At 48.0% G+C, this 27959-nt stretch overlaps 4 protein-coding genes across 6 annotated transcripts in view; 2 read left to right on the top strand and 2 right to left on the bottom strand.

Annotated features, from left to right (window-relative positions):
* mink1 (misshapen-like kinase 1) overlaps positions 1 to 8450 on the top strand; it is a 23668-nt gene extending 15218 nt beyond the window's left edge. The window contains 12 exon segments of the mRNA XM_048997853.1: positions 94 to 242; positions 328 to 445; positions 647 to 763; positions 884 to 995; positions 1243 to 1398; positions 2091 to 2234; positions 2719 to 2853; positions 3034 to 3134; positions 3510 to 3659; positions 3828 to 3987; positions 4095 to 4234; positions 4432 to 8450. Of these exon segments, the coding sequence (XP_048853810.1) occupies positions 94 to 242; positions 328 to 445; positions 647 to 763; positions 884 to 995; positions 1243 to 1398; positions 2091 to 2234; positions 2719 to 2853; positions 3034 to 3134; positions 3510 to 3659; positions 3828 to 3987; positions 4095 to 4234; positions 4432 to 4515 (1566 nt within the window). The 3' untranslated portion in view covers positions 4516 to 8450.
* On the bottom strand, positions 8092 to 21058 carry gnb2 (guanine nucleotide binding protein (G protein), beta polypeptide 2). 3 transcript variants are annotated; one of them, XM_048997874.1, is made up of 10 exons: positions 20732 to 21058; positions 13265 to 13374; positions 13141 to 13179; positions 12913 to 13019; positions 11932 to 11995; positions 11588 to 11750; positions 10499 to 10565; positions 10085 to 10286; positions 9607 to 9823; positions 8092 to 9508 (listed from the first exon to the last, which is right to left on the bottom strand). In XM_048997874.1, the coding sequence occupies exons 2-10, from the start codon at positions 13319 to 13321 to the stop codon at positions 9402 to 9404; spliced, it is 1023 nt and encodes a 340-aa protein (XP_048853831.1). In that variant the 5' UTR covers positions 13322 to 13374; positions 20732 to 21058; the 3' UTR covers positions 8092 to 9401. The 3 variants fall into 3 exon arrangements, with proteins under 3 accessions (XP_048853831.1, XP_048853832.1, XP_048853830.1); XM_048997875.1 differs by lacking the exon at positions 20732 to 21058 and adding an exon at positions 19865 to 19902; XM_048997873.1 differs by lacking the exon at positions 20732 to 21058 and adding an exon at positions 17738 to 18531.
* Positions 21059 to 21761: 703 nt separating this feature from the next.
* Positions 21762 to 25158, bottom strand: LOC125721792 (cell surface glycoprotein 1-like). The gene is made up of 6 exons (XM_048997866.1): positions 25002 to 25158; positions 23653 to 24752; positions 23326 to 23445; positions 23111 to 23180; positions 22728 to 22904; positions 21762 to 22385 (listed from the first exon to the last, which is right to left on the bottom strand). The coding sequence occupies exons 1-6, from the start codon at positions 25126 to 25128 to the stop codon at positions 22249 to 22251; spliced, it is 1731 nt and encodes a 576-aa protein (XP_048853823.1). The 5' UTR covers positions 25129 to 25158; the 3' UTR covers positions 21762 to 22248.
* Positions 25159 to 25756: 598 nt separating this feature from the next.
* LOC125721795 (specificity protein transcription factor 3) lies at positions 25757 to 27956 on the top strand. The gene is made up of 2 exons (XM_048997872.1): positions 25757 to 26726; positions 26842 to 27956. The coding sequence occupies exons 1-2, from the start codon at positions 26072 to 26074 to the stop codon at positions 27564 to 27566; spliced, it is 1380 nt and encodes a 459-aa protein (XP_048853829.1). The 5' UTR covers positions 25757 to 26071; the 3' UTR covers positions 27567 to 27956.
* The last annotated feature ends 3 nt before the right edge of the window (positions 27957 to 27959 follow it).

Genomic DNA, 27959 nt, shown 5'->3' on the forward strand with positions numbered 1-27959 from the left:
GCGTTTGTTCCTCCAATGGTCTGTTTGCATATCCAGCCCAAACCATAGCCATAACCAGGTATGTTTACCGCCATGTATTCATTGCCTCCCCAGGACCATGGCCTGTACCCTAAGGAGCGCCTGGAGGAGCCCCCCCGGCCCCCGGCCAAAGCCAACGACTACTCGTCGTCATCGGACAGCAGCGAGAGCAGCGAGGAGAGCGAGAGCGGGGAGGGCCCCGAGGAGGAGAGCCCCACGGAGAGGTGAGGGGGGCGGTGCCTCCACAGGTGGCAGGTCACCTCGAGGCTCCTCCCACCTGAACCGTACCCTTATCTGCTCCTCCCCCAGGCCGCGGGACGCTGACGCTGACTCCGTGAGTACCATGGTAGTCCATGAGGAGGTGGGCGAAGCGGAGGAGGAGCAGCAGGCCGGAGGGTACGGGGACCAGACCCTGCTGGTGCAGCGGGTGAGTGTGCTGCCTTCTGAAAGCCTCAGTGAAATATCCTCAGGTCACAGCAGCGGAGGATTATGGGAAGGGGGAGAGAGGCACCCATGGAAAGAAGTGCTAATGCTCCAGTACTTAGGGTGCAGGGTTTAGGATTTAAGGTAGGGTTTAGAGTGTTCTATCCTGGTTGTGGTCTCTTAGCTTGCGCTACCTCTCACTCAGACCCCAGAAAAGCGTAGCCACAATGGCTACACCAACCTGCCAGATGTGGTGCAGCCATCTCACTCTCCCACAGAAACTGCCTCCAACTCCTCCCCTGGGAAGGACCCTGCCTATAATGTGAGTCTCACACATTTACAGATTAGCCTTTTAAGTGAAGTCACTCGCTTCACTACCCCCTTCTTTTGGACAAATGGTACCTCCCCAGTCACATGTCTGGATCCTCATGTCACCTCTTAGTATCAGTCCAAGGGATTGGTCAAAGCTTCCGGCAAATCGTCCTTCACCACCTTTGTGGATCTTGGGATGTACCAACCGCCAGGAGGGGGGGGAGATGCTGCCTTTCAGCAAGGTGGGTCAACAGCTGTCTGCATCTGTGGTAGATCTATCACTCGGATAAAAAGAAAATGAGGACAGTGGTCTTTCAGTCATATTTAAAGTCTGCAGCGGTCGCAAACTGATAAATGTGTTTGAATCACAAAAACGTAAAAGTTTGCAGGAATTACAAAAGCTGGTGATATGTTCTTGTTATACATTCAGATTATTTAAATAATAAGGTCCTGCCGGCTGTCTCAGATGATGTTGTGCTGACCCCACAGGCCTCGGCCCCCGGTTCGAGCAGCTCAAGATGGAGGTGAGGAAAGGCTCGATGGTGAACGTCAACCCAACTAACACCAGGCCCCCCAACGACACCCCCGAGATCCGCAAGTACAAGAAGAGGTTCAACTCGGAGATCCTGTGTGCTGCTCTCTGGGGTGGGTCCTTCGTCATGCTCTCGGAGAGTTCAGGTCCAGGAAGTAAAAATCCAGACCTAGATTTTGTTCCAACCAAACAGTTGAGCATAAAAGGTCAGAGTACTAGGGCTGCTGCGATTGGTCGACATAGTCGAAAACGTTGACGCTGAAAATGGATTGACATTGATATTTTAAATCGACTTAAAAATAATTATATCAAAATTATTATGATTTCTAAAATGCTTCAATTTATTATAACAAATGTTTTCCTTTTAATATACTGAAATATTATATAGTAATCATAAATTAGTCTAAAACACAAGTGTAATGTTTATCTGCTTATCAAATCGTGGGTGTAAATAATGTCCATATAGTGTTGAAAAGACGGCGTCCGTTATCTAAATCCCTGCGAGAACATGCGGCTCATTGTCAAAATTAAATTAAATTAAATGGTCAAGTTGATTTTCTAATTTTCTGGAGGAAAATTTATCATTTTAGATTAATAATACATGAACCTATAGAAAAATAGCCATTAGTGGTGGCCCCACAGAGTACTCAGCTGGCTGGTTGACGCAAAATCTTGGTTAGGTTTGTACTTCCTGGACCTAAACGTTCCAGTTCTGCTGCCAGACCTGCAGAGTCCACATGGGCCTCTGAAGGATCGGAGTAGCCCCTGAAGATTATTGACTGCTACCTTCCCTCTGGCTGTGCAGGGGTGAACCTTCTCGTGGGCACAGAGAACGGGCTGAAGCTCCTGGACCGGAGTGGCCAGGGGAAGGTCTACCCCCTCATCAACTCCCGGCGCTTCCAGCAGATGGACGTACTGGAAGGCCTCAACCTGCTCATCACCATCTCAGGTGCTCCCTTTAGCGCGTAGCTTCATCCCTTTTCTCTCTCTGACAGACCCTTACTTCCTAAGTCGTGTTTCAGTCTGACGTGATTTTGTGATGGAGCGCCATGCCGTCCGAAAGCGCATGATAGGATAGCTTGACGCTGACCAACTGTCGTGCCCAAGTCTTGGCTTGCAGAGTAGGCTCATTTTACTTTCACAAAAAAATGATTGGTTCAGAGAGAGAACCAATCAGATTGTGGAGGCAGTGGGTCCAAGCAACTAGAGGAGGCAGACCAAGACATTTGATTGGTTAGTTTCTGTGCATGTGACTCCCATTGGTGCATAATTGAGGCTCAAAATGGCTACCAAATATGAGCAGATGCGAAGGATGTTTCGGGGCACCTGCATGTCTCTCAGTACCAGCCCACAGCAGGAGCGTGATCCTGAACAAACTGCCCCAGCAGACTGCTGGGGCTTGTAAGGAGAGTTTGGCTCTTTCTGCCTTATAGGCAAGAAGAACAAGGTTCGCGTTTACTACCTGGCCTGGCTGCGGAACAAGATCCTCCACAACGACCCCGAGGTGGAGAAGAAACAGGGCTGGACCACCGTGGGCGAGATGGAGGGCTGTGTGCACTACAAAGTGGGTGAGTGAGCGCAGGGTAACCGCGTTGTTAGAAAGGTCGTACCGCTTCCTCTTCCCGCCTCCATCTGATGGTAGGGTAGGCCCAGCGGGTTGGCTCAGTGCCTCCCATTTTTCTGCCCTCTGGTTGGCTCTCCTCTAATCACATGGGAGAGTAAGTGTGTCCCATGCACTCCGCTTGCAGTGAAGTACGAGCGCATCAAGTTCCTGGTGATTGCCCTAAAGAATTCGGTGGAGGTCTACGCCTGGGCACCCAAGCCCTACCACAAGTTCATGGCCTTCAAGGTGAGCGGGCTGCTCCTCCTCTCTTCCCGCGCCTGTTTTCCTTGCTTCGTGGTTTTCTCCATCGGATTTTCCCACCAGCCCCAGAAGGTGGTGGCCCTCCCCTCTCTGCGTGCGGCTGGCTTTTTGGGTGGGGTGCTTCAGAATCCCTCCTGCTGTGGGTTTGCTCTCCGTTCCCGAATTTTAAATCTGTTCCTTCCTCCTTTAATTAAATGCCGCTGGGCGTCCCGGGTTCCACCATGGCTCGTTAGCGTCGCGGCACCTTATTAACTGACGGCAACGTTTACCAGCCTAGCGTCCCTTCCTGCCTTTACCAGTTTTAATGTTTTTTTTTGTTTGTTTGTTTTTTTTTATATCTTCCCACCTCCCCTTTCTCAGTCCTTTGGTGACCTGCCGCACAAACCCCAGTTGGTTGACCTGACAGTGGAAGAAGGTCAAAGGTTAAAGATCATCTATGGCTCCAGTGCAGGTTTCCACGCCATTGACGTCGACTCTGGGAACAACTACGATATCTACATCCCGGTGCATGTATGTTTTTTTTTTTTCATGTATAATTTCGCTTCTGGGTCAAAAAAATAAGGAATGTTTTTGCTGAAGTTGTCTAAATATGGTGCCTGTCTGAAAAGTAGAGCTCCCCCTGCTGGTGAGGTTGATGTCAGCTCCCTGACCAGGGTGTCCCCTGCTGCTCACGTGCAGATCCAGAGCCAGGTGGTTCCCCATGCCATCGTGTTCCTGCCCAACTCAGACGGCATGGAGATGCTGCTGTGCTACGAGGACGAGGGTGTCTACGTCAACACCTACGGGCGCATCATCAAGGACGTGGTGCTGCAGTGGGGCGAGATGCCCACCTCCGTGGGTAAGAGGGGAGGGGAAGCCGCCGCGGACCTCAGCCTGACCCGCCATGACCCCACGGGTTTCCGCTTCCTGCTCACCCGTCCCGTCGCCCCCCCCCTTCCTCCACAGCCCACATTTGCTCCAATCAGATCATGGGCTGGGGAGAGAAGGCCATCGAGATCCGCTCCGTGGAGACCGGCCACCTGGACGGCGTCTTCATGCACAAGCGAGCCCAGAGGCTGAAGTTCCTGTGCGAACGGAACGACAAGGTGAGCCGCGGGCGTGATGCGCTCGTGTGCCTGTGCCGGATCCCCCCCTGTCTAACCCCCCAGGACAGAAAAAGCAGATGAAATCTGATTCACAGCAACAGGCTGCTTTGCTTCTCCTAAAGTGGATCGATTAGTAAAATCTCCCTCAACACCCCTCTCTCTCTCTCTTTCTCCCCCCCCCCCCCCCCCCCCCACAGGTGTTCTTCGCGTCCGTCCGCTCCGGCGGTAGCAGCCAGGTTTACTTCATGACCCTGAACAGGAACTGCATCATGAACTGGTGAAGCACAGGATGCTGTTAACCCCCCCCCCCCCCCCCACTATGTATTTTTGCATCCCATCCAGTCCCTACGCTCTCCTCCCCAGTCACACCGGTCTCCGGGGTTCGGCTCCTGCTATTCATCAGGAATAGCACCCCGTGGCCCTTGCTGCCCTCTGATCGCAGCACAGCCACCCCCGTCTCACTTTGGAATATATAGTGGGGGGGGGGGGGGGGGGGGACACCAAGGGGCGCAGTGACACAGAATGGGGAGCATAATAAAAGATGAATGTATATAGTGTATATAGGTGCAGTGTCATGCGGCTCACACCAGTGGGGGTCTCCATGAGGAGGAGGAAGAGTTGTGGATCTCAGACCTTTCCTGTACATAATTGCTTCTAGGCCTAACATGCACTGTAATGGTGCCCCCTAGTGGAGTGCGAGAGCAACATTCTGTTTGGTGGGGATCTTGGACATGCGCGTGGATGGTCTGCACACTCCAAGAAAACGATCCTGTTCTGTGTTCGAAGCGGGGTAACACCTGACCAAAACGAGTCGTTTCGTTAGGATGTCCTGCTTCCCTGGGAAGCCGTAGACAGAAGGCGCAGAATGCTGTATATGTCACTGCTGCCTTCGGTATATGGCTGCCTCTTCTCAGGGGACGGGCTGGGTACTGATCTGAGCACAGATTGATGCAGGACCCCCAACAGCTTCGTACAGGGCGGGGTACCCGTTTTCAACTCCTTTTCGCTTAAATCTTGCATTTAAGAATCGTCTATTTCTCCTCCTTTGTTATTGATTACAGAGGTACTCGCTGTCACTTTATCCTGCTGTACAGACCCGGTGTTTTCTGTCTGTTGTCTTTCGAAAGGGAGGTGTTGGTACCCCCCCCGGTTTTCCCCGTGGGAGGGGTGGTGAGTAGAGGCTGTTGTGACTGGCATTAGGTCCCTCTGTGGGAGTCATTTGATCAAGAGGCCAGTCATCTGAGTTCGGCGTCTGCTGAAGGACGGTCTCAGAGGCGTCCGAGGAGCGTGGGAATGTGACATGTTTGGGTGAGCTTGTTTTTTTTTTGGGGGAGGGTGGTTTGGTTTGGGTGGGGTGGGACAGAAGAGCAATATTTATGTGGTTCCTGAGCCAGCATTGACTCGATGCTGACTAGTCAGTGACTTTTTAAACTACAGATGACAAGATGGCCTGAAGCAGTCCGGGATTAGCAGTTCCGGACTTTCACAGTGCGACGCCGGAATGTCTAAGGCGGTGTTTACCCCCTTTTTAATTATTTAACTCTAATCAATATAATTAACTTGATTATACATCCAGATTAATAATAATATAATAATGGTTGAATGTGGTAAGATATCATTTGACAATCCACTCGTGTTCCCTTGTGGTGTCTGTTTTCTAATATGAAGTTTAGTATAATGAATCAGACAGGTGCATACGTCTCTAAACAGCACAGATATGGTTGTAAACGTTGTCTTTTTTTTTTTTTCCCCCGCTAACTTTTTGTATAACCCAAAGTCAGTTTTAAATAGCTCGACCGTATGTTATCCGTTAATGTCAGTACATCATACGAGTGACCTGGGATTTAACGTTAATTTAGGATGTGAGTGAACTTTTAAGCATCCTTAAATTTCGTGTGTGCAGTGTCCATGACGGCCCTGCAGTCGAGGTTTTCCTTTTTCATAGGCGTGCTGCATATTATATATATTTGTATCGTAATTAAACAGCACACGGATCCGCGCCTCCTTTGATCAGATCGCATGTGAACGGGAAGCGCGTCTGCCGCGCAGATCGCCACGGACGACAAACGTCGTACGGGTGTCATGCAACGCTTCGGGTTCCCGGCTGAGACTAAATCCAAAATGCTTATGTGCGTTAAGTTAGACTCTGACAGGGATGCGGTCTATATAGTGCCTTGGAGTGATGGGAGGATGGGGAGTGAGAAGTGGCACTTCTGGGGTCTACCACTAGAGGGCACCAACTCCTCAGTTTCTTCTTTTCTGCAGTGAAGTGCACTTTAACTGGTGAATGGTGGGTAATTCGTATTTGAATTCTTTTAAACATTTCAAAGTTTATTGGTTTAAAAAGCTTAATCGTCGTGCTCTTTTATTACAGATTCCTTCAGGCTTCAGGTTGAGTGCACGACACCAGGTCGGCTATCTGAGGATATTTGCTTATTGTAAGAAATGGGAGATGGAAAGAACATGCGTGTAGAAAGTCTGCTTTAATCTCGGCTCAGTATGTAATTCCTCTTTTTACGCATTTGTTTCTTATGTCATTCCACAGTTACGTAAACGTGTTTTGGGGCTAGTCTGCACATACGTTAAATAACTCTTGGTAAACTCCCCGCTATATCGATGGCCTTGGTGTTTATTCCGCCTTCCAGAATGCAGGGCTCGATTGGTGTTGGTAGACGGGAGTTGCGAGCTGGGACATACCATCTCTGCTCGGGCCAGATCATACCAACTCTGGCCTCCCCTCCTGTTTAAATGGACTTTTCTGTAACGCTGCACCCAGGCTGCACTGTTGCTAAATGCTGATGGAGACAGTTTTAGCCCAATCAGGCGAGGAGGGCGTGTCCGGAGACAGTTTTAGCCCAATCAGGCAAGGAGAGCGTGTCCAGAGATTCACGCTGTGCACCTTGACGCGAGAGACAATGAAAGTGAGTGTGGTTTATGCACAAGATGTGCTGAAAAGCTTTAATATGTGATTAATTATATGACATGGATGTGAGTCGTTGGTGACCAGAGAGCTGGGGGGGGGGTGGATTAAATACGATATTCCGAGTATTTTATATCCATAGTCTATGAAAAAGTTTTAATGAAGTAGCAAGAATTAAACGTGTGTACAAATTATGGTGTTTTTCTGCTTTTAATAAGTGCCAAATCTGTTTGTTCTTGAGTTTTGATGGTACACGACCTCTCACGTGTCCCTGCGTGTACAGCCGCCAGGTCCAGGGTCAGTCAACCCATTCGGTTACACAGGCGGCCGGCCCAGGACGCTATCCTCTGAGGGGGCTCGTGGGGAGCAGTTGGAGATCCGTGGGTTGGTTGGCCGGTTAGTTGATTTGCAGCCCTTATGAAGAGCAGGCAATTGGGTGTATTTCTGCAGCAACTGGTTAACAGGCTTCTACTTCTTGTATAACTCACAAGTCCGGTTCTTCAGCATCTCTTCTCTAGTTTTGGAACAGAACCGCTTATAACGTTTAAAATGTATGCCAGCCTGAGTTAAAAAAAAAATATATAATAATTGCACGTTGTACAGTCCTGTGTGGTGGGATGGAGGAAAGAGTTCTCTGTTTTTGATAGTTTCACGTGGTGAACGGGTTCGACCACCGGCCGTGATTGTACAGGATGAAAAGGAGAGCAGATCTGTCTGAAAGTAGATCATTCCTGACTGAAGGCATTTCTCATTTTTATTGCTGCAGTGTCTGGAGGGGGCGGGGCTGGGACTGCAGCCCCGCCCCCGCTCTGAATGTCCGCTAACTCATTAAATGCTCATTAAGCACTGTCCAAGGTCTGTTTCACAATTATTTAGTCAGTTTTTTTTTATTTGCTGCTGCCTATGTGTTTCTGATTTTTTTTTCCAACGAACTCTTGTTAGTTTAGCCTTACTACTACGAGTGTGCATTTTAAGCAGTTATTTTGCATTCTAGCCATTAGTGTCGTAATATGGCGTCGTCTTTGTATGCGATTCGTTCGAGGCACTGAGCCCATTATAAAATGAAGCTTTGCCTGTATTTTGGTTTTACGATCTGCGTGTGATTTTTAAAAATTCTCTTGCTTTATCCTGACGAAACTCTTTATTAGACTACGTCCATTTCAGGATGGGCCACACCGATTTCCGGAACTCGCGCATTCGACAGACTTGCGAGATGGAGTCTTAAGGTTGTGTTGACAGAGAGCCTGAGTCTGTAAAGTCTTTATGCAAAACAAATAAATATATTGATATCCGTCAGCTGCTTGTGTTCGTGTCATTTTGAAAGCGTTTTGAGGCTCAAGTCAAACTTCTGACGGCAGAGGCGGGACGCCAAGTCATGACGGCATTTTTGCCGAGTCAGAAATGCTGAACTGGGTCAAAGGTTAGGCCAACGGTGTTGGGTATTTATGGATATTTATTATGTACAATGTATACCATTATAATGCAGACATACCACACCAACAACGTGAAGGCAGCCACTCTTCTGCCCTATCATTTTCATAACATTAATCTACCTCCCCTTTTCAGCGCCTTTCACTGCTTTCAGCCGTATGAGTTCAATTAGTACTTATTAATAATCCTTTGAAAGTATTGAGGCACACGGGAAAAATATAGCATATAAAATTGGAAAAAAAACATTGAAACAAAAACTAACATCGACTTGTGTGTATACATGTGTATATATACAAACAGGTTAGAACTCATTAAGAGATAACAGCAAGTTGAGTCACATGACCCTGTCACCTGACCCTGCTTCCTGCACTGCCATTGGTCAGCCGTCGTTTGAGACATTCGGACCCCAGCCCATATAAGGTTAGTTACACCACCCTCTCTATTAGCCAAATCGAGGAAACGCAGCAACGCAGAAAGGGGGAGTGTGTGGGGGTTCAGAGTCCCATAATTCCCCCTCCCCCGCATGCTGCACCTCTGGATCCATGGTGCATTGGGGGGGGGGGGGGGGGGGGGGGCATTGTGCAGGTGTTAGGGTTAGGGTTACATACACATGTCTCAGACATACACACGCAGGTATGGATTTGGCTTATGGTACATGCGTGTGTATGTGTGACTGTAGGGGGCGCCAAATGCCTTCCATATTCTACCGTTCCCCTCAGCGCGTGTATCTATGTACAGCCAGCTGCAAGGCCGCAGCCCGTGTGTCTTTAACCGTATGTTACATGCGTGTGTGTGTCCGTCTGCCGCTGCTCCTTCTCAGTTCCAGATCTTGAGGAAGCTGTCCCAGGAACCAGTAGAGACCGCCATGCCGTCATCTGTCACGCCTAGACAGCTCACGCGGTTATCGTGGCCGGCCAGCACTCCTGTGGGGGGGCGGCAGGTTATTTTCTGCCTCCACCAATCGTAATAAATTAATTAGTCCAAAACGACAAAGTGCTCTATAGCTCCCCCTACTGCCCACCTGCTCGGTCGCCCTTCATTGAGTCCCAGATGTTGCAGTTGAAGTCGTCGTATCCGGCCAGCAGCAGGCGGCCCGAGCGGGAGAAGGCCACCGAGGTGATGCCGCAGATGATGTTGTCGTGGGAGTAGAGGCTGAGCTCCTGGTCGGCCCGCAGGTCGAAGAGTCGGCAGGTGGCGTCGTCAGAGCCGGTGGCGAAGGCGCTGCCGTTGGGGAAGAACTGAACGAGGAAGGGAGGGGGAGAGAGACAGAGAGAGAGATGAGTTTAGAACCTGCACGTAGATGGAGTTTGGCTGAGAAATAGGATGGAGAACTCCCGGTTAGGTGGAAGAAGCGACAGGCCAAGTACCACGAAGGACAACGTTAGACAGGGTAGTAGAGAGGGAGAGCTGCGTTTCACGCCAATCACGCAAGGATTCGAGTAACCTGGAGACTCTGCCGCTGAACCACTGGTGCCCCCCCCCCCCCCCGCAGCACTCACGCAGACAGCATTGATGTCCGACTCGTGCCCGATGAACGTCTGCCTGCACATGCTGTCCCGCACGTCCCACAGCTTGATGGAGGCGTCGCAAGCGCCTGACACAAAGGTGCGCGAGTCCGGCGCCAGGGACAGGCTCATGACGTCACCGCTGTGGCCCGAGAACACCGTGGTCTGCTGGCCGGTTTCGATGTCCCACAATGCACTGGGGGGTGAGCACGCGCCACAGCGGAGGTCAGACGGGGCGAGCAGATCAGAACATAATGTCAAACGTAATGTCATTGTCTCTGTGCGCTGCTACGCGAGGGACTACTAGGCATTTCATTTGAAGAATAAAAAGACATCAAGTGTTAAGTAAAGAGGAAAAAACGGCACTTCAGCCCATATTAAAAAAAAAAGACGACACGGGTGACTCACCAGGTCGTGTCTCCTGAACTTGTGATGATCTGATTGTCGTCGATGAAGCGGCAACAGGACAAGTATCCTATGACAGAGAGAGACCCAGGAACCATCAGACCAAGAACCGCCTGATCTGAGGTCAGTGCGGTGGGCAAATGCGCGCACACACATACGCTGGCCAGCTGCGTTTCTCCTCCCACCAGTCAATGTAATTAACCAGCCCGGGAGTTTCCGAGCTACTGATGAGCAATTTAAGCAGCGTTTGCTTCCTTGTTTATTAATCTGATTATCTCAATGAAGCTTTTGTTCCGTTGTGTTGATGAAGTTGCTGGGGTGAGTAACACTTATGAGCTGTCAGCACTCAGACACTCAGAGAACGCTGCAGCATGTTTTAAAGTCTCTGTATCCACCGATGTGCAGTGGCCACACCCACCACAAGTGGCCACACCCACCACAAGTGGCCACACCCACCACAAGTGGCCACACCCACCACAAGTGGCCACACCCACCACAAGTGGCCACACCCACAACTCACGACCACGGAGGGATGTGATGTTACTAATATTCTCTCTCTGTCTCCACACTATGGACCAAATACCAGAGCTCAAAATGTAGGGCTGCAGCCATGCGGGAGATTGCCAGGGAAGCCTTTCAGCCATGGATACTGACGGCGCTCCTGTAATTAACTAGAAGTTAATTAAATGACATCCAGAGGGGTGGTGTCTCGGAGGAGCCAGGGATTTGCTCAGTCTCAATAAAACTCACCAGTCTGACAGTCTGCCCCCCTCCCCCCCCCGGAACCCTATATCATTCACAGAAAAGGGGTGTTTGACCTGATAACAGGACTTGTACAGATTAATAAATCACACTCCTCATGCACACTGATCTCTTTCTGAAGGATTTATGAGACACAAATACCCTGACACGCCTAGGGAGATCCATTTACTGTAATTTTAAATCCCAAATTATTGCTGGAGCTATTTTATATAAAACTGCAAAAATGGAAACACAGGGTGGGCAAATGAGAGATGCTGTGATTATGCTGATGCAAAGTTGAGGGGCGTCATGTGACCAGTCATGTGACCAGTCATGTGACCTCATCAGTACCTGTATGGCCGGGCAGCTCTCTGCTGACCCTCACATTGCCCTCCCGGGTCTTCAGGCTGTAGATGGAGCAGATGTTGTCCAGCCCCCCGCAGGCCACAAAGTTACCAGAGGGTGCGTACGCACACGTCATCACCCAAGAGGAGCGTAGGGGGATGGCGTGCACCTGCAAAGACAGGGATGGTGAAGTGCAGTTGGACAGACAGATTAAGAAATCAATGACACACACACACACACACACACACACACACACACACACACACAGCAGAGGGCACACAGGGCCACATACACAAAAGTAACACCCGATAACCTTCGGCAGTCATTTCACTCGGCTGGGAAGGAATTACCTTGTTGGTGGTGTAGCTGTCCCAGATAATCAGCTTCCCATCCTGAGATGCACTAACAAGTAGCCTGTGGAGAGAGGAAGCCATTCCACTGAGAATAATCATCCAGGAGACTGGGAACCAGAGCTCCCAGTAAGAGGCTATGGCCACGAGTTCTAGTATTTAAACTAATATTGAACAGCATCCAGACCTGTTCGAATCTTATATACCTGGATCATGTCCCCCTTTAGTCTCCTTTGCTCGAGGCTGAACAGATTCAGCTCAGCTAACCTCTCCTCATAAGACATTCCTCTAAGTCCAGGAATCATTGTTGTAGCCCTACGTTGCACCTTTTCCAAGGCAGCAATGTCCTTCTTAAGGTATGGTGACCAAACCTGCACACAATATTCTAGGTGGGGTCTTACCAAGGAATTATATAATCATAACATCACCTCCCTTGACTTAACCTCCACACACCTAGAGATCCTATTAGCCTCAAAGCCACCTCTCCATCTCAGACCAGGGCTCTGTGCCAGTAACTGGAATGTTGCTAGTCCTGTGAATGACCAGAGTGATTCTACTCCATTGGGCCCTTGAGCAAGGCCCTTACCCAGGAAGAAGCAATTGCAGGTTATGGTGTTAATCTACATCCAGCCCTATAAGCAGGTCCTCCAACTCACAGGAAATTGCTTGGCTGGTGGCAGGATTGACACTCCAGCCACTGGAAAAAAAACCTGACACTGCTCCATTCGGACTGGTGTGGTGCTGAGGTATCGCCTGCTGCATGGCTGCACTCAGGTTCTCATCCCTGAGGTGGTTTGTCGTGTGGCGGGTGTGGCAAGGCCCTGTAATCGGTGCACGCTCCTTACCTCTCTCCCACACTGGTGAGAGTGGGACATGGAAGCATCAACATACACACCGAGGTCTAAGAGAGTGCAGTACTGGGATTAGCACACAGGATGTGACCCATCACCAGCATCCCAGATGTAAACAGGAAAAGCTCACCTAGAGTCGTTGCCCCAGTGCATGGCATAGATCTTGGCCAGGTGACCGCGTAGAGTGCGCCGGGTCCTCATCTGGATCCGGCCCAAAGGGTCCAGGCCTGCTGTTATCTGACACACATACACACGCAGTGGTAAATTCCCAGAATCCCGGCGGCATGCGGCTGGATCCCCGGGGGCAGGCCATTGTACCGCGATGCCCCGAGAAGCTCCCACTGTGCAGCGGCTGTACCTGGGTCAGGGTGGAGTCTCCGCATGCTTTCCTGGCGTCCTGGAAAAGAGCGAGAGATACAAAGCGGGGCTCAAACCCGGATCTCCAGGCCTCGGCTCACAGCCTCCCGCCCCAAAACTCTTACTCTTATCTGATTCCTCAGTTGCTCGGCCTCCTGGCGCAGCTGCTCCAGTTCGCTCATCCTCGATTGGGCGCTTTGCCTGTCAATTCCACGCAACTCAGCCAATGAACAACCTGGAAAAGAAGGTGGGATGAGAAGGGAGTAGAATGAACTGGGAGTGGAATACGGTTAACCGAGAGCTCCTCCGCACCGATACATTTTCGTTCCGCAACGCAAACATTTCCTTCCGATTTAGCCTTGTCCACATTACCACGGAGTTTTTTTTTCTTTTTTTTAGTGCAGTCGTTCATAAACATGAAGACTGTGTTACACCTACATCAGTGAGCTCCGATTGGTTCATACTCGCTCGTGACCCTTTCCTGATTAGCTCTCTTCATTTCATCGTCTCCTTTCCTAATTGGTTGTTCTTCACGGGAATGAAGAACGCTTCACTTTTATTTTCAGGGAAGGGAGCCACATGTGAATATGGAGGATGTACAGGACTTTCGCTACCTGGCATACGCCGCTTTGCTTACTTCTGTGCACCTATATCATGTTTTCTGTACATTATATGCTGTTTGCAACTATTGTGGAGCCCAAAACGAGACTGTAGCTGAGCCGAGTTTAAGTGCAGCTCTAGCTTATGATAAAGACGCCCAGGCATCGAACATGAGAGTGCACCGAGCCTGAGGGGAAGGGAGTGAGACGTGTGGTGACTACGTTTCTGGATCCTTGTGTTGTTCCTGTAATGGTTCCTTTTATGTATGACTTTGTGTTTTTGCGATGCTGCAGTACTGTCGAATTTCGCTTTTGCTAAATAAAAAAAAATGTGCATTTACTGTAAAAACATGGTTGTGTGTGAGATTAATCGACAGTCAAGCGTTTATAAAAACTGAACTTCATTACTAATCAAAGTCAAAATAAATGATTCAAAATATATACTTCGCCACTTCTAGAGTTAACAACAATTTTGGTTGGACAATAGGCGTGCAAAATCACACGTTGTAGCTCGAGCTACAACAAATATAAAGTGCATCACTTCTGAAAATATATGATAAAAAGTTCTGGTTAAATGTGCAGATATACACATTAACGATCACTCTCACAGCTACGTCATTTGCCTTTTACACGAAGCAGTGATAACAATAGTGCGGACGCAGATCTTTTCTTTCAGAAACTCCGGTAAAAAAAATGTTAACGTATTAGTGCGGACGTAGCCGGAGTTTTTGAGACATTCTGTACTTCCTTCGGACTTTGAAGAAACACTTACCAGCAATTTACAATGCAAATAGCACCGCGCACACACACCATAGAGATTCCATTCCCTGTTAAAAGCCACTTGTGCATCTCAGGTCGAGTTCTGTAGTCCAAATGTTTACATAAATCATAAACCAGTGTTACCCTGAACCATCCACCACGTAATCCCTAATCTGATGTAATCTAGGCAGAAATACCATCCACACAAAATCAGTAATGCTAAAGCCCTTTATAAAAGGGAATGAGATTAGGATTAGCACCGACAGCAGAAAGTCAGCCAGCTATGGGTGTGCGGGCTGGATGTTATCAGAAAAGAACAAACCAGTTAGCCTAATCCTAAACCTCAAATACCTTTATTATGCTAATTAACTACAAAAGCATCTCTGATCACACGAGGATCTGAAATAATTATGATACTCCAGTACCTTTCTAAAGCCTAGTTGATACTGCATGTGCACAGTTGATAAGCAAAAAGACCGCTAGAGCCAAGATCTGCTCCTTTGGCATAGTGACCCACAGGGGTTAGCACTGGGAATTTGAGCTTGCCGAGACTGGACACACCAGTCCAGACCAAACGAGCCGAGCAGGAGCGCTGCGGTCTCAGGCTAATCTGCATTAAGGAGCCCGGCACAGAGTTCACATTCTCACAGATAGCAGAGTTTTGCGTAGCAAATACCAACAGAAAATCCCACTACTTCCTTAACAACCCTTTTATTTACTCGTTATGGTGCTTGCAGGACAGGGGGGGGGGGGGGGGGGGGCGCCAGCGAGCATTCCAGTAGTAATTCAACAGTAATTCAAACGAGGAGCGGTTTGGTTTGCATGTGAGGCCCGTTCTACCAGCTGACCCCCCCATCATTTCCATTCTGTCTCAGGCAGGGTATGCAGAAATATATTCATCAAAATGGGGCCAGCTCTGCCTTTTCAGGGGCCCTAGGAAAAGCTAAGCGACTGCCTATTCTGCCTACAACCACAGCCGGCCCTACAGATGTCCGTCTACTCCTAAACTAACACGTAATATTGCAACAAAATTAGCATTTCATTGGGAGTCACAGGTGTTGCGCTTTTTTTTTTTTTTTTTTAAGTCCCCATAAGCGTCACCCCTCCTACTGCAGGAAGCAATTATCTGGATCCCCGTTCCCCGGGGGAAGCTCCAAGCAGACGGATCACAGGACCTTAATGGAGGGCGACAGGGGTAAATTAGCGCAACTCTGTCTCATAGTGCAGCTGCTCAATTAGGCAGAGGGCGAAAAACCACAATACCACAGTACCTTCTGGGATCACAAAGTGCTTCTCATGCTTCTTACTTCGTATTAGTAATACAGAAACATACACTGATACAGTCATAAAGTAGACAGACCTCTGGATATAGGGTAGCTGTTTGGAGAACGTTACCAGTGGAAAAACAATGCAAGGAAATGACATTTAGGAGATAATGTGACCGCCCGCCTTAAGGGCGTGTAATCACGTAATTATGTATTAAATGTCTTTCGGGAAAAAAATCAGCACTATACAAAGGTTGTGCTTTTAATCGTCAGATCAATCATGCTTTATAACGGGACTCAGTTGGTACTGTATGTTCCCTAAATTATCACAAAACCGAAGCATCGATGTTCACCCTGAATCATCTAATAACCAGCAGAGGCCGATGGCCGCATCCTAGCAGGAATCCACCCTGAAGGGCTGTAGTTTAACAACCTTTAATCGTTTCCCCGTGAATTATACCACCGCCCAAATACGTGGGGGCGATTTTCACAAAAAACAGTATTTGTGGGTTTTACCACACTAACCAGCTCTATTTGCAGGGCCGATGTGTGCAGAAAACATCGAGTTTTAGCAAAACGGTACAGGATGATGAATGCACGGTGCTCTTGACGATGCGTTTTGCGGACTGACATCAGGACAGCCTCCCGCAGACTATATTTAGCCAAAGAAGTGATCGGTGACGATTAGCATGATCCCCCAGCCCAGCTACTGCAACACATAAAGCACAGCGGCTCTTCCTTCCTGCACATCTGCAGCCGGCCTCCATAGCTTGGTAAACAGGATTCAACCTCCCCTACGCGCCTTTTTAATATATAATTTCCTGTGCAACCCACAAAGCAATGTAACCCACACTGATGAGTTTTTTTTAAATCATATGCTGATCGCCATCTAGTCCCCACCCGCGAATCAGCCGACTTACTGATTTGCTGCTATTACCGGTATGATCAACGTTCAGCCGGTTGCAGCACTTTATCCACGGAGTGGCCCTTAGTCTCATAGTGACATGGCTGAGACAGATTAGAAATCGGTCCTGTACTTTAGGGTCTCCCACGGTGAATTTTACTAACCGGGGGGAGGGGTGCCCAGTGACAACTTTTGCCGACCCACATAACCCTCCCACCGAGAAAATGCACCGTATGCCATCCCAGCCCTGCATACTGGGCCAATCCCGGCCCCAAACCCCAACATATCGACACGCGGATCCAGGCACAGCCATCAAAGCTAAGTTGTGAAACGTGACTTCAATCTTTTCATTATACCAACACGTATCCATTTAACAAGGCGTGCAGCCGCACAATAACCCCGATCCTCTTTGGGCAATCATTCGAGAGGCATGGGGTTTGTGTTTGGGCTGCAAAGCCGCCTCCACACGCCGGTAATCCAACGCGTCCATCCGGGACCACAAGTTGCATGCACAAGGTTCCCATTTCCGCTTCTTTTCCCAAGAGCAACAGCACATCAGCAGTACAGCACCCACCCTAAGCTGCACGCTCCTATTTTCTGCAGCGTGACATCAATTATAAAACACTGACGAGTACAGAATCCGGTGCATCGGTATAACCCGTCAACAAAAGGATGCAACGTATTACTATGCGTCTAAGTATTTTCCCTGACACGATGGTGTTCTCATTGTTGTCACAAATCGATTTGCAATAATTTCTAAACAAATATAATGTGGCGCTCTACAGTACTTTACGGTGCATACGACGACAGACTGCTTGGTAAGATCATGCCACAAACCACTTCGTTTCTGTGCAGCGTGGGAAATGTCACGTTATTGAATTTCCATAAATGTATAGGCTACATTTTCACGGCCCTGAGACCGTGTGCTTTATCCGAAAGGCTCCATATTTACGTCGTTCATCAGTAATATTTAGGCGAAAGCTTCGAAACGGCCCTACAGACTCCCTGCCTGTGAGCCGAACGAGCCTTAAGTGTCGGTAGATTTTTGTCATTTAGGGAAAAAAAACTAACCTTTTTCTCGGTCTTCAAAAAAGCAAATGCAGACAGACTTCTGAGCAGTTTGCTTTCACTTTCTTATCCTGGTTATTGAGTTATCAGGTAACAAAAAACCAAAGCAAATTTAAAAATGCATTGCTGAAAAAATATTTTTTCACAGGGCCGCTTCAACATATGAGTTCTCCACTGTTCTCGTTTCTTTTGTAATCCCGTTTTTTTTCTCTCCCCGGATTTCTTTCTTTCTTTTAATTCCGACTGATTCTGGGGGCTGAAAAGACAGTTCTTTGGGAACGGTGCATGTGAACATGCGGAGATGCCCAACGGATTAGTTCAACCGCAAAAAAACTATCATAAAAGAAGCCCTTAACGCTTAAAATGATCGGTGGCTTGGTCTTCTGTTTGTTTTTAACAATCCTTCTGTTCCTTCCTTCCCTCTCCCTTAGACAGTCGCTTCTTCTCCTCCCTCTTCCCTACCCCCGCTTCGCTATGTCCGTCTCCACCTCGTCCGAAATCCAATTATTTTATAAAAAACCTAAAAATGGTTCGCACTCCGGTTTGCAAAGCGATGACTGCAAAAGCGGAAAGTACAATCACACAGGTCTTGGCATTGGTACATAAAACCCGTCCATTGGTGCAACAATAGAGAGAAAAAAATACAAAAATTTAGTTATGAATACATCCTCATACGCTGTAAATATCAGAAAACACACACAGTCACAAGTCCTAAACGATCACCATTATAATGCGCTGAGTTTAAAACGCAGATACTCATACGCACAATTCAACCACACCCATTAAGTAAGACTGTACCATTGTTTATCAGTCCTCCAGTGGTCATAGCATTCAGGAGGGGGGTTGATAAATAATCAGTACATATTGGTTTGAGGATAATTCAGGACATATTTAAAAAATTATGTTATATTAAAGAACTAATATAAATATAAAATATAAATTCAATTTCTTAAATAAAACATGGGGTGTAGTCTAAATATGTGCTCGATATTTTTTCGCGCCCTGCTCAGCTGGAGAGTGAGCTCGTCTCGTTCGGCATGGAGGATTGTCACGTGACTGTCACAGACTTTCAGATAAAATACCTCACTGTTCAAGTGTTATCTGATTTCTCCAATATTTATACGTTTCGTAACAAAAAGTAGGTTTTCCACCCAGTTTTATTTATGCAGTTTTTTTTTTAATTATCGCACCGTGATAAATATTTTGCCTAAATAATCTGTCCTGATTATGTTTGAAAATTTCATACCACCCATGGTGATTCTCCAACCAAACGAACAAGCTCTACAAAGCAATTTTGTACGTAAAGGGGGAGCATCTCAACTCAGTTTCTCTGTTTGGCACAAGTAACCTGTGTTGCTTGACCCATGATTGTGAATTTGCCACAAATACCCCCCCCCCAAGCACCACCTAAATATTTTTTTGAAGCGAATGCAGTGTATATATCACCGTAGCAAACTATTTGCAATTCCTACTTTATTTATATTCATAACGGTATGTTAGAGGGGAAAAACCGCGGAACCAACTAATCAAACGCCACGTCACTTTTTACTTGTGTTGGTGCTTCGATTCATGAACAAACTCGATATAATTAGATATAAAAAATTCTTGCACATTTCTCATATGGGACAATCATGTGGTCGTTTTTGTTCCTTTACAGCAACAGTACACATTGAAAACATCTGCTTAGGGTTTAGCTTTGGTTTCAAGGAGATGTGGTTGTGCTTTAAAAAAAAATGGAGGTTGCTATTGTTCCCTGGACAATCACAGCCACTTAGACTGTTCGGTTTCAATTAGTATTTTGTTTAACTGATAGGTTAACGATGCTCTGTGTCATACAGCAGGGGACAAGATTCAAATGACGACTGATTTGGGCAACTGCACCTTAAACAAGTATTCTTAAACTGTGGAACATTGTTCAAACTACAGTTCTGGGGGTCAAACAGTTCGTAAATGCGATCAGTACATTGTATGATTTAATCCGGGTTTATGTGACATATATTTCAATGCACACTTTGATACTTCAACGGTCAAAATAAATTTCATAGTTTTTTTTTAACTGAAACCTAATTATACAACTTTATCAGAATGTAACGTTCTACTGTAATGATTCAGAAGAAAAAAGTAACCCACCGTCTCAGGCCGTCTAGGCAGTCTGCCCTAAAAACGCAACAGGAAATGATGTCATTGGATAGATAACGCAGGTGTTGCCTGCACTTATGCACACGGTACCCTAATATTTCACGCACAACCCAGTGGGATGAAAGTGATCAGAGCAGTTGTGCAAGCATTTCCTGTCCTTCCTACGTGATGACCGAGAAAGAGTGCATCTCACTTTATGCATTATTGGTTGGACAATGGATATGAATTCTGACTGACACAGAACAATGTGTATCTAATCTCAAGTTCCAGCACAAGGTCAAAATAAGTGCCACGTCCCAAATCAGCATGTGGGTCCTTATGCTGGAAAACCAACTTACATTCTACACCCCTGTAAAAAGTACAGTGATGGTATGTGCCACCTGGCCACTTCTTCAGAAGATCCTCATTAGGGAGTGTAGTAACGGAGAATAGGTTGCCTAGCAACAGCCACTGCGACGATTCTAGCCTGTGCTGGCAAAGAGAGCACTCACGCTCTGGGTCTTAAGTTATGCAAAAATCAACTGTGTACAGGGTGGGGGTGGTCGTACTTGAAACACAGATACAAATCACGATTAAACAGATGTAAACTCGCGCTGAAAACAACTGCATCACCTTGAACCGCCCAAACTTAAGTGTAACACAATGATCCACTACACTACACGTCCCCGTGGTTCTATGAATGCATTTGACAGGTTATGTGACAACGCATCGTAAATTACATCCAACACACAAAAAACGGAACCATGTTACCGCTTCCTAGGCCTAATAGACAATCATACCTACCTATAATCTCAACCTTATGTAATCCATTTTAAGAACCGCATGACGAAACGCCGACCCCCCTCCCCGTCGCTTTACCTCTTATTTGCCTTCCTTTCTTTCTCTTTCGCTCCCTCTCAGTCGCTCTTGCTCCAGTCTCCCCTCCAGAACAGCGTTATGGTTAGTCAGCAGTGCACACCCTTTCCGTCTTGAAACGTGCAGCATGGAGGACAATAATTAAAACGTGGGAAGCGGAGACAGAATATTCGGCAGTACGAAGTAATTGTCCTGCTTTGGGGCATCTAAACGGTTAATGTTCCACCACATAACTTGCTTCGTATAAGCCCCACCCCTTTTACGCTCATCAGTAGTTATTTTTTAATTACAGGACTTTACTGTAAGATGTTCGATCGTCAAAAGGTACGTGTGCGCTTCCAGCAGGTAATACCGCAAATAGAGAGGTTTCTTTTCTCTTCGAACGCCAAGTGCGCCGCGGGTCTGAGCCAATCAGAGGCGAGTGCGCGTTAACAGAAGATAATCAGCGCACTCTCCCTTTGCCCGTATAAAGACATGAGCCACTCACAACTAAAGCTTTCGCGGGAACATTTTCACACGAGCCCGAAATAATCCCGCATTAACGTTTCGCTTACGAACAAGTGTTATGGGTCGGTTCGCAACTATACGTTTATTTTAATCTAGTCGTTTGCTTAAAATCCAACAGTTTCGCCAAGAATCGTACATAAAGCTGCTCGCGGTCTGCTATCCATGACTAGTGTATGTGAAGAAAAATTCGTATTACCCTAAAAAGTGTGCAGATACGACTTTACTGATAAGTATTATTCATTACTTCCATCCTAAACATTGCCCATTCGTTTGCCAATTTGGAGTCAATGTAGCCCTATTGACCTGGTGAGGATGCAATTAACAGATGCACCCTCTATTTTGAGCAAGGATGGGATTATATTGCACAAGTGTCAGACATTTTTGATCACCACAAATGTCGATGGTACATTGCAATTAAGATCAGATATGAAAAGTTCAGATTTGAGGTACTGCTGTTTGACACCTGAGACATTAACTTGAGTCAAGTCTCCATACTTGTAATGTGGAAGTGAAGTCAATGGACAAGTTACTCCGTTCAACATTTATTTCCATTAGGTGATTTGTTGAACCAGCAGTAGCTGTGCTTAAGCTCATGCACTGATTTTACCAAGAGAAACCTTAATTCCATACATGTTACATCCAGAGTCCTGAAAAGGATCAGAGAAATGGACTATGAACACAGCTTCGAGGATCTCATTATCAGATGTAGCCTTAACTGCGCAAATATTCACACACATCATTCCATACAACAGGAATCTTTGTTTACACCAGATGAATTATGGGTAAGAGGTCACCACAGCAATTCCTGAAGGACCAAGAACCTTTTGACTTAACAGGTCACGAAAGAGCAGCAACTTCAAAAAAATGGCACTTGGACAAACAGAAAAGTAAAGCAAAGCTCAGTGTAAAAAAAGCAGACCAGGGGATTAGCAGTAGATGCTAATGACTGAAAGCAGGCAGAGGAGAGGTCCAGATGTAGACAGGGAAGAGTTCGCCGTACAGATGCAGGATTTTCAGAGGGGTTGGTATCCATCCAGTCTTCTCCTCCTCCAGAGGACACAGACTGCTATGACAATCACCACGACGACCAGTGCAAGGACACCTACCACCAGAGCGATTTGGTGGTCCCCATCTCCAGGACAGAGGTCCTCTGCATTGGGAGAAAATGGATGCCAAGGGTCAAAAACTGTACAAGTGCTTTTCATTCCAAGACATGACTTGTCTAAAGCAACTTGGAGCAGATGCTTAGATTTGCTAGGAATACAAGACCTTCAGGAAGGCTACCTCAGACTGGAAGCATGCAAATATTGGTTTACATCAATTCCTTATTTAGACACTAGGGGGAAGCACTAAATTCATTCAACAAAGACCCAAACTTCACGAACACATTTACTCAAGCACTCCAAGAATAACCCATCAATGGAATCATTTGCTAAAAAGGCTTTTGGGCATCAGAGTTCCCAGGTTTGAGTAATGGGCGGGATCTTCATACCAGGGCCAAATTCATTGCCGTCAAATTCCAAGGCCTGGATCTTTATTTGGCTGACATCCAGATGGAGCCCAGGTCCCATTGACACGGACTGGCTGCTGCAGGCGTAGGAGTGGTGAACTGCCGCACTGAACATCTGCAGAGACTCATTCTTGGCTCTATAGGTTCCCTGTTCAGGATCTAATAATGTTAGTGTTAGTCTCACTGGCCCAAGAAAAATTCCTTTCAGCTTGCATCACACACACACACACACACACACACACACACACACACACTGAAGGTTCAAAAATTCTCTTAACAGTTCAAGCGGCTGTAGAATGCAGCTGCACGTAAGCGATCAGGCACATGCGAAACACCATAATGCACTACTGACTCAAAAAGGTTACCTGCGTTGACGAAAGGGTACGTGAGCTCAAAGGCAACAGTGCTGACGTAGACCAAACCGAGGGTCACATTCTAGGGAGAACGAGGGCAATCAGACATTAGCAACAGAATGGAAACGCTCATTAGACATTGCCTTTGCAGTCAATTGAATTATGAGAGAGAGGCATCATTAAACATTGTATTACACATATTAGTCGTGAAAACAAGCCAAGCTTACTCTCTGGAAGCGAAAGAAAACCACGCCTTCCTCAAACTTAAGGTGCACTGTTGCTGTGGAGTTGCTGCAGCCTCCTGTAGCAACAGTCTCACCAGGCTGGATGATGAAGGTACCATTAGACTGAAAAGGGAGACACCAAGTCAGATAGACTGTTAAGAAAACTAGAACTACAACTTGAATTCATTTTAGCCTATTGCTCAGGGCCACTAAAATAATGCAGCTAATTTAACACACTTCTGGAGTGCAAGAATAAAAATGCCGAGTACAATGAAGCTTGGAAGCCTTAAGTTAACAGGAATCTAGGCAGCACAAAGGTGACTTTCATACCTTGTTCCTATAGACTGTGCTGTAGGCGATTCGTATTCTTAGGGCCATCTGAGCCTTGACACACAAGCCACCCCCTCCTCTCACAACGGTGTAGTTGCCCATTGTCAAATTCTTGGTTGGTGTAGCCTCTGTAGCTGGGGTGGACGCAGTTATGACTGTGGTGGAAGGCATTGACACAGGGATCTCAGTCACTGTGACGGGCACCTCCTCGGTCACAGGCTCCTCCGTCGGAAAGGGCTCCTCGGTCACAGGCTCCTCCGTCGGAAAGGGCTCCTCGGTCACAGGCTCCTCCGTCGGAAAGGGCTCCTCGGTCACAGGCTCCTCCGTCGGAAAGGGCTCCTCGGTCACTGGCTCCACCGTCGGAAAGGGCTCCTCGGTCACTGGCTCCACCGTCGGAAAGGGCTCCTCGGTCACTGGCTCCACCGTCGGAAAGGGCTCCTCGGTCACTGGCTCCACCGTCGGAAAGGGCTCCTCGGTCACTGGCTCCACCGTCGGAAAGGGCTCCTCGGTCACTGGCTCCTCCAGCGGAAAGGGCTCCTCGGTCACTGGCTCCTCCAGCGGAAAGGGCTCCTCGGTCACTGGCTCCTCCAGCGGAAAGGGCTCCTCGGTCACTGGCTCCTCCAGCGGAAAGGGCTCCTCGGTCACTGGCTCCTCCAGCGGAAAGGGCTCCTCGGTCACTGGCTCCTCCAGCGGAAAGGGCTCCTCGGTCACTGGCTCCTCCAGCGGAAAGGGCTCCTCTAACGGAAAGGGCTCCTCCCCCAGTGTGACAGGTGATTCAGTTGTATACAGCTCCTCTTTAGATGACTCAGTGATGACAGACTTCACTGGAACTGTAGTAGGCACAGTGCGGCGTAGTGTAAAAAGTGGCACAACGAAAGGCTTCCCTTTCTTGGAGACAGTGGTCATCAAGGGAGCCAACTCTGAGGTAAACGCAGAGATTGATGGCAGCTCTGTTGCCATGGTACCAGACTCCACAGGAACCCCAGTAGTCTCCATTTCTGGGGCTGTGTCTAAGGAAGATGTAGACAAGGCTGTGGTCCAAGAGTGAGACACCAGAGGTGTAGGGCTTGCATAAGTTTCATCCTGGGCAAACGATACGCCTAAAGCAAGAGAAATCATTTAGTGATCCAGTGCAAGATTGTCCTGTCCAGTAAATCAGAGTGTAAACAACAATTCTTAACCTGGATGCAATTTATAAGCACGGCAGTTCAGAACATTGAGTGGCGTAGACTACGTGGCTCAATCAACGTCCAGATTAACATCCACATTTTTAGGTCTTGCTAATGTAACGCAGAATTTTATGCACCGTACAAGGCTGTGGAATCACCAGAACGAAGCAAAAAACTCACATGTGAATAAGGCAAAAGCCACGACGAATAAATGAAATCCGTGTTCAGCCATCGTGACCATGAAAAGAGCAGCGCGGCTTGTGGAGCTAGACGGGGTATCTACTCGCCTCACCGCAACATCACTCATTAAGCCAAAACACCTCGTGCGACGCTATTAAATGCTGGAGTAGCATGCAAATCAGCACCAATAAGCCCCACAGCTGCCGTTCCTACGGACCTAATTAACGTCGAAACAATTGTAAGTCATGCAATGCACTGTGGTATTATAATGATTTTATTTCACCAATTGGTGATTATAATTACATTGTTTTAATTCAATTTAGGGGGACTTTCAAAAACATTAAAGTTTTACCATTTCATGTATACAGTTTTAAGCGGTGTTATTACTTTTATTATAGCTTTATCTCTTTTCCTGCATAACTTCATTTCGGCCTAAATTCTCTGTTTCAGAATAAAAGTACGGAATCCGAGGTATCAGTGTTGTCCATTTATTAAGGTAGCTAAATTAGCGTTCATAAAACAAGATACTTATGATACTAAAAAAAAAGATTAATTTGACTAAGCACAAGACACTACCCATTCATTAGATTAGGACATTAAGAATACTTTATGTTGACTTTACTGGTTAACAGCCTATTATACACATTTATCTTAGACGGTGTTGCTGCACCGTCTTATAAAATGAAGTATAATAATTTGATATATAATACTACTTAGTGGTGTGTATAATACGCCTTTGTTTGAAACACTATTTGTAAAATTAAGACATCCTCCCTAAATCCTTCCATGAATGATAAACTGGAGACCAAACTGACATGATCCCCCCCCTCCCCAAACACTCTACGTCATCACCCTGCGTCCGGAGTCGACTCTACGGTTTTCCGCTGCACAGAAAGCAGAAGGCTTTTGTATACTGTAATAACCTTTATTTTATTGCATCTGACCGATTCGCATTTCAAGAGCACTGATAAAACCAAACGTCTGCGGTTGTATACAGGCATTATACAGATACTGCAATCCCATCTTCGTTGCTTTTGGCCACCCTGCACTGATATCGGCGGTAGCCGGGCATGAAGATGGACTCCAGCGTGTCTTTCTTAAAGTACGAGCTGGCCGCCACCATCGAGCAGGCGGTGCGCTGTGCCGTGGAGGCCGTGCTGCGGGAGGCGGCCCGGGTGGTGGGAGCCAAATTGTCTGCAGCGCATTCGGCGGCCGCCGAGTCGCACCGGGAGAACCAGAGTCTGCGGGAGCGCTTGGAGATCTCTGAGAGCGAGCTGAAGGCCGTGCGCTACTACATGTCGGCGGCCGAGAAGAACATCAAGCAGTGCCTGCTGCTCAACCAGAACCAGCCCGTCCCCGATGTGGTGAACCAGCGTCCCGACGACACGCAGTTCCTCCTGTCCCATACTGACACCTTGACCAGCCCCCTGGGCCGCGGCGCCTCCCGCGGTCCGCTGAGGTCGTTCAGAGCCTCGTCGGGCCGGCCGCAGTTTTCTTCCAAGTCCTTCCCCAGCGTGGGGCTCTGCGTGCCCACGGTGCAGTCGGACTTCGCCAGGGGTGGCGTGAACCGCAGAAGGGTCCGGTGCGCGTCCTCCGCTAGCCTTCCGCATTCGCAGCACCGGCGGGCCGTGCACGCACCCGAGCTGCAGACGGAGCACATGCTGGTGACGGCCGACAGTGCCGACAGTCACATCTATATTACAGATGAGGGGGTCGCAGATAAAGGTGAGACTAATTCTATTTCGGTGCCGAAATTAAACTCGTATAGTTAATCACGCCCGCCGTGAGTCGTGCTTAATAGATATGTTGTTAACGTGTATGTGGATGTCTGTTTCTTCAGAATACTCAGGCCGCCTGTCGGAAGATGACCCCGGGAAAGTTCACCAAGGCCTGGAAGTGGCTTCTTTGCAGCAGGAGGAGCCTGAAATGGCCAAATTCGAGTTCGAGGTGGGGGCTGCAGCTGGGGATGTGAACGAGCTGGGACTGATCAGAGTGCTGGAGGATGGCGAGGAGCTGAAGGAGGGGACTGTCAAAATCGAGGACGATGCAGAGGGTCCTGTCACGGAGCCCCTCATCCCTGAGCCTGTGGTAACACCGCAGCTAACACAGTCGCCGCCTGTGGTCAGTGGTGGTATCCTAGGTATAGGCTTCCCTCCCATATCGGTGGACGGCCCAGAACTGGCTGTAGCGCCTCTGCCGCCGGGCGACAGCGCTGACAAGGTGCACCGCTGCAACGTGTGCGGCCGCGGCTTCCGCCGCTTCTACTGCCTGAAGACGCACCAGCGCATCCACACGGGCGAGCGGCCCTACCCCTGCCGCTACTGCGAGAAGCGCTTCCGCCACCTGGACAGCCTGCACAAGCACCAGCGCATCCACACGGGCGAGAGGCCCTACCGCTGCGCGCAGTGCGGCTGCTGCTTCCGTGAGCTCGGCCAGCTCAAGAAACACCGGCTGACCCATGCGGGGGCACCGCCGGCTCCCCCCCACCCCGGCCCCGCCCTGCTCGCGCCCGGGCCCCCCTTCGGCTGGTCCCACGTCGGCTCGCAGTCCCTGGATTCCGCCTGAGATTGTGACCCAGTGCAGGACAGCAGAGGGAAAATGCAGAAGTTGCATGCAGGCTAACATGCTGAACTCTCCTGCTGCGGCGTGCAATTTTACGTTGCTTTTTTCTGCCTGTGAACAGCTGAATTTAGAATTAGCATTGTGCTTACCTTTTTGTTTGTCCCCTCACCTAAGGTCTGTTTTATTAATCATTGAAAGATAAACGGCAAAAGTATACAGGACAAAATAATTTTTTTTGGTCATGTGCTGTATGTTTATTCCGCCTTTAGCTGTACCAGCTGTGTGTAATGATGATACAGGTATTCTGTCCTCTTTTCTCTTACACCAGAGGACGACTCTTCATGTCTATAATGTGGATGAATTGATCAATAAAGTTGATCTTGCATTACGGTAGTG

Source organism: Brienomyrus brachyistius, unplaced genomic scaffold (assembly GCF_023856365.1).
Source record: "Brienomyrus brachyistius isolate T26 unplaced genomic scaffold, BBRACH_0.4 scaffold35, whole genome shotgun sequence".
NCBI classification, from domain to species: domain Eukaryota; kingdom Metazoa; phylum Chordata; class Actinopteri; order Osteoglossiformes; family Mormyridae; genus Brienomyrus; species Brienomyrus brachyistius.

Bases quoted from the DNA above. Each gene is read 5' to 3' on its own strand.
- gnb2 (XM_048997874.1), bottom strand. From the start codon at position 13,321: ATGAGCGAACTGGAGCAGCTGCGCCAGGAGGCCGAGCAACTGAGGAAT. The intron at 11,751-11,931 runs GTAATTCCTTCC...CTGTCTTTGCAG, and splicing joins ACAGCTACACCACCAACAAG to GTGCACGCCATCCCCCTACG. The intron at 9,509-9,606 runs GTGGGCAGTAGG...GCCCCCCCACAG, and splicing joins AATGAAGGGCGACCGAGCAG to GAGTGCTGGCCGGCCACGAT.
- LOC125721792 (XM_048997866.1), bottom strand. From the start codon at position 25,128: ATGAGTGATGTTGCGGTGAGGCGAGTAGATACCCCGTCTAGCTCCACA. The intron at 24,753-25,001 runs GTGAGTTTTTTG...CTCTTGCTTTAG, and splicing joins GGCTTTTGCCTTATTCACAT to GCGTATCGTTTGCCCAGGAT. The intron at 22,905-23,110 runs GTAACCTTTTTG...TAACATTATTAG, and splicing joins GTACCCTTTCGTCAACGCAG to ATCCTGAACAGGGAACCTAT.
- LOC125721795 (XM_048997872.1), top strand. From the start codon at position 26,072: ATGAAGATGGACTCCAGCGTGTCTTTCTTAAAGTACGAGCTGGCCGCC. The intron at 26,727-26,841 runs GTGAGACTAATT...CTGTTTCTTCAG, and splicing joins TGAGGGGGTCGCAGATAAAG to AATACTCAGGCCGCCTGTCG.